The sequence below is a fragment of the Priapulus caudatus genome, unplaced genomic scaffold (assembly GCF_000485595.1).
Source record: "Priapulus caudatus unplaced genomic scaffold, Priapulus_caudatus-5.0.1 Scaffold1126, whole genome shotgun sequence".
In the NCBI taxonomy this organism is placed as follows: Eukaryota; Metazoa; Priapulida; class Priapulimorpha; order Priapulimorphida; family Priapulidae; genus Priapulus; species Priapulus caudatus.
Genome location: NW_014578187.1, coordinates 94,111 through 98,993, shown reverse-complemented (window position 1 = coordinate 98,993; position 4,883 = coordinate 94,111). Strand labels below are relative to the sequence as shown.

Here is a 4,883-nt window from a genome sequence, read left to right as displayed (position 1 = left end):
CCAGGAGCGTATAATGACAAATATGTCATTATATCACATATGTCACATCAAATATGTAACATATATTGATATAAATGTGTCATTATACGCTCCTGATAATACAATAGTGCACGTGCATGCATGCATGTCATGCATACATGGTCTTAATCGGGCCGACCATAGAAATAGATAGATAACCTATCTATCTATTTCTATGGGGCCGACAGCTAGTTCAGAATTAGAGCCATAGAAATACGTATGTAGAGACACCAGTAATCATAATACCAAATTAACCAAGTACTAAACTTTGTAGTAAACAAACACTAACCCTAACATATGATATATAATATATCATTTCTATGAATGGAACGGAGCGGCTTCGCGCGTTTAACCAAACCCATTGACATTGATCGTATAATTAGAGAGCGTGTTATCAGTAGTTATCGCACGAGGGCGCAGCTGATTGTTATGGTAACAAGCCACGTTCACAACGCGTGACTCGTAACAGGCAAGGTATTTTGGTTGTTTACGGTGTTGTTGTAATATTTGTCTATGGGGAACCAAAGATATTATACTGACAATGAAGTTCGACAACATAACACGCCAAAGGATATATGGGTTTCCTTTCTCGGAAAAGTCTATGACTTGACACCACTTATCGAGGAATATGCAAGTTAGTTACTAGTAAATACTACTACTATAGTACTACTACTATTAGTACTAGTACTACTACTACTACTACTACTAGTACTAGTTAGGCTGAGAGTGTCTATGTCCCCCGGGGTACTGCCGGAACGTACCCTGGGTACGGTCCGGTATACCGGAACGTACCCTACAAGGGGAGGAGGCATTTGCAGCATCATGTCCCAGTTGGCCGATGACGCCTCGAGTGGCTGGGGGTTAAAAAAATGGCTTGTGCCGCGAAAGCTTCTGCCAAATTTTAGAAATTTGCAACACTGCAAATTTTTTTATTGTAATACATTTATTTATGACAATAGCTTTTACCTTAATATCTAGAGCAAAAAAAACTTACAATGTTTACAAATAATGGTGTTTGGTTGTTGATATTGCTTGTGGATACATCTGCTGTAGTTTAGTAACTTATTTTGTGTGTTACCGCACCCAAACCTATTGTAACCGAAATAATTGAAACTGTTGAAAGTGCATTTATTTGTATTCTGATTCAGTGGTGTTTTCTGTTTGCTGTTTTTTTCTAGGTCGAATTCGCCAACCCCACTCAGCAAAGCCAAAAGGCTAGGGCTCGAGGGTGTATGCCATCCTATGACATGATCCGAATACGAAGCTGTAGCTGTCTTTCTCGCTTGCAAGCGTGACTCGTCCTATCTGTTCAACTCTATGCAACTCTGTCTGCTTGCGAGAGATACAGGTGCGTCCGATGATCCATGTTCTTATCATGTCGTGTGATGTGTCGTATTTGCGTTGGACCAAGTTGGTGTCGATTTCATGTTACCCTAGGCCATCACAGCAGGCAAAGGAGTTCCTGCACACTGGCTAGATTATCATGACAAGAAAGCTTGCAGAAGTCAAGGGACGGAATTGTCAATCGGCAGACCGTCAGCCAGGGCGTACCTTAAATGAGTGGCAAAGAGAATGGGTAAGATGGACGCCGAGGAAGGACAGAACCGGTGTTTTTGACGCACGCCCTGTTCCCGCTGATGGGCCCCTACTGCAGAAGCCAGTGTTGCGGACTGACGAAGGGCAGTACCTGCGTACATTCAGTCACTGCAGTACGTTGTAGGTTTCGCCTGCGCAGATGACCGCCCAGCTTAGAGGATGGGCCGCTTGGAAAGGTGCAGTTCCCTCGTGCAATATCAGCCGTTGACACCGGTGCTGCTAGCCCATAGTGCTTGAGGTCACGGTCCGGGGGTCATGCTGTTGGGCAGGTCGCGATACGAGTTGACCGATCCTCCAGTATTTGGCGTCCCGCTCCAAGTATGGTATTCTTGGCGCATCGTTTATGCCTGGGATACGTTGTGATCGCTCGCCACAGCAATGCCGATTCGAAAGGAATCTTCTGCCTGTTGAGAAAAACGGCAGACGAGTTCCAGGCCAAATCTTTGTGTACCCGCTGGCTGACCAGTGACCTCAGTGATAACAAAGACAGACAGAGCAGCCAGGACACGTCACTTGTTATCAACAAAATTTTTCCTTAACGGAAGTTGCTCAGCCTCAGGGTCCAAGAGGGCCACATACCCGGGACTAAATTCCGACTTGGAGTGAACATTCATCAAATTGTGTGTCTGTGAGGTGACTTTAGGTTGTGCAGTGAGTCAGTGTGTCATAGTGAGGTGACATTCAGTGACTTGTGGAAAACCATGAGTGACGTTCTTAAAATGCTACATACATGTATGCATGATATAGATTTGTGATGCGAGTGCTGTTCAAAGTGGTGACATTTGTATTCAGTTACTGTGTAGTAACCGTTTAAACATAAAGTATCTGACGGTGATTGTCAGTGAGATGAGATCATAAAATGTTGTTTGCAGTGAACATGTATTAAAAATAAATAGATTTGGGCAAGCAGTATCGTAAGCAATTTATTGTCATTTTTGACCCTCAGAATGGGTCAGGAAATTGCATGCTTCAGAATTCAAAAATTTCCGTCGTCCGGGGGGGCATGCCGGACCCTAGCGTCAACGTCGGGTGCACTACGTGACTCGAACTAACTAATTACTACTAGATTTGATGGCTTAGATACTACATGATTGCTTCAAGTATACTGATTGCAGTCTCAATCTGATCTCCTGATGAGATGATTAGAAGAAGGAAAAGATAGATCCCAGTCGTTGGTGCCATTGAACTCCCCAAGTTTATGAGTGGATAAGAACATAGAATCTGTAATACTAGCCGTTGAAAGAATTCAATGCTAAAAAAGTCTGAGAAGCTGGTAGGACAAGGTTTAACGATGGCGCCAGTAGCACTCGTCATCCGAGCAGGGTTTGGGAGTAGCTGCAAAGATTCGGGAGCGAGCTCCTCACGCCGAATAGCTTTCACTGGCATGCACCTGCCTTACTCCGTTACTGTGGATAACCAAAGACACTTCAAATAGTGCAAGATTAGAAATTGTCTAGATAAAGTTGCCCAACCAAATAACTGTCTCTTCAACAGTAGTACCAAACGAGTAACAGCATAGCTTGAAGTAGAAGAGGAGCATGCCAAATGTCAGGCATGGCAAATGCCCGCGGCAGACGGTAATGCACTCTCTCTATCCGTGAGGTCGAGATAACATCATTTGGATTTCGTGAGTGTCCGCTGCCACCATGCTTGCGTAAAGTTCGCAGTCTAGCTTCCTGCCGCTTCAAGAGGGATGCAAGGCAGTCGCATGGCGTTTGTTGAAGCAGCACTAGACCTGGTTTCATGCAGCTCAAGAAGTCATGCAAGCTTGAGGGGTATATGGCAACGAGTACCGACTCTGCTTTTCAGGAGCTGTCCGTACCCGTAGGTTGGCAAATGCAATCATGTGCCAGTGGATAGCTACCGAGTATTAGCTTCCCGGAGCGGTATGATCCGACCAACAACACAGACCCTACAAGGAAAGCCGTCGTCAATCCTACATGTTGAATGACTCAGCAGTTCTTCCTTGTGTTTCTGCTCTCATGAGACAGCGTATCGACCCACTTGGAGAGACACCCGACCCGTCAAGTGTTCACACAGGGGAAAATAATGCATCCTAATGCGAATTGTACGCGGCTTACTTTGATTAACAATCGACCGGTTCTGTCTCGCGCAGCAGAAGTATATCGAAGACCTATTGACAAGTCTAACCCGTTGTCTTGAAGGAGAGATGTGACATTTGGCGTCAACGTTGGAAACCGTAAGGGTAATGGTATCCCCGTGCGCCGAGGAGGTAAGCAATTAGACACGTAACTCAAAGCATGGATACTGTCCACAGGGAACTCTTCCGCGATAAGTATCGAATTTACTCCGTGTGCGCGAATTTTTGGCAACACTCCCCGTGTCAACCCGTAACAGCACAACGTAGATATGTACTTGTTCCTCTAGCGTAGTTAACAGAGTAACCTCCGCAGTTCTCGCGCTGCGTAAGAGGCCTCCATGCGTCCGTCGTGCGTGAGCGGGCCACCCGTCCTCCGTCTTAACAAACCGTGGGGTCCGTCGTCGCGTCCGTCGATCGTCCGGGTCGTTCTCGTCGTCCGCCGTCCCCGCGTTGGGCAGCAACCTCTTACCCGCTCGCACGTACCGGTCGCGCACTCTTCGGGTCGTTGGGGGCTCGTCCAAGACGCGTTGGGATGTTCGACGCTGGGGGTCCAGGTCACCAGGTCAAGCGGTGTACCACGCAGGGGGCCACCTTCCTTCGCTTCGCTTCAGGTCTCAGGCGACGGAACCATGCAAGCCTTTGCGGCCAAATCTAAACACGGGTTCGAAGGCGGCTAAACGGTTGCGTGATAGTCGGTGTAATAGGCTCACTGGTTAAGGGACTCAGCGATCACTGTGCAGTCATTGGAGGTCAAACAGGTCAAAGGTCACATGGCCGCAGGGCTTAAGATTTTAGACATTTTCTGAAGGCATGGTTGGACGGAGCGATTGCAAAAACTTTTTGTTTCAGGCGTGGTGACCTAATGGGCTTTTTATGGCTTTATTGAAGGACCATGAAATGTCGCCTTTCTGGCTGACATTGGCGAAGAGTAAGTGTGCGGATGAACTGTTTTGACCTCAAGAGGAGTGGTTCTAACATGATTTGTTGACTGTTTAACACGGAGTGAACTGGGCCTTTTTGGCTATTAGAGTCGCCGCTGCGTCCGCCCTCCTCGGCTTTCCCCTGCGCCGCCACCCCGTCCCCGCCCTTCCCGCACCCTGCCCCCACCTCCGCGTCCCGCGCGGCACCCTCAGGTCCGCTGACCGGTCGGCATTGGCTGCGATAGTGG

At 47.5% G+C, this 4,883-nt stretch overlaps 1 protein-coding gene across 1 annotated transcript in view; it reads left to right on the top strand.

Moving 5' to 3' along the window:
- The first annotated feature begins 473 nt into the window (after positions 1-473).
- Positions 474-4,883, top strand: part of LOC106815481 (cytochrome b5 domain-containing protein 1-like) — an 11,730-nt gene continuing 7,320 nt past the window's right edge. Inside the window, exon 1 of the mRNA XM_014819943.1 lies at positions 474-652. Within this exon, the coding sequence (XP_014675429.1) occupies positions 532-652 (121 nt within the window). The 5' untranslated portion in view covers positions 474-531. The remainder of the gene's footprint in view (positions 653-4,883) is intronic.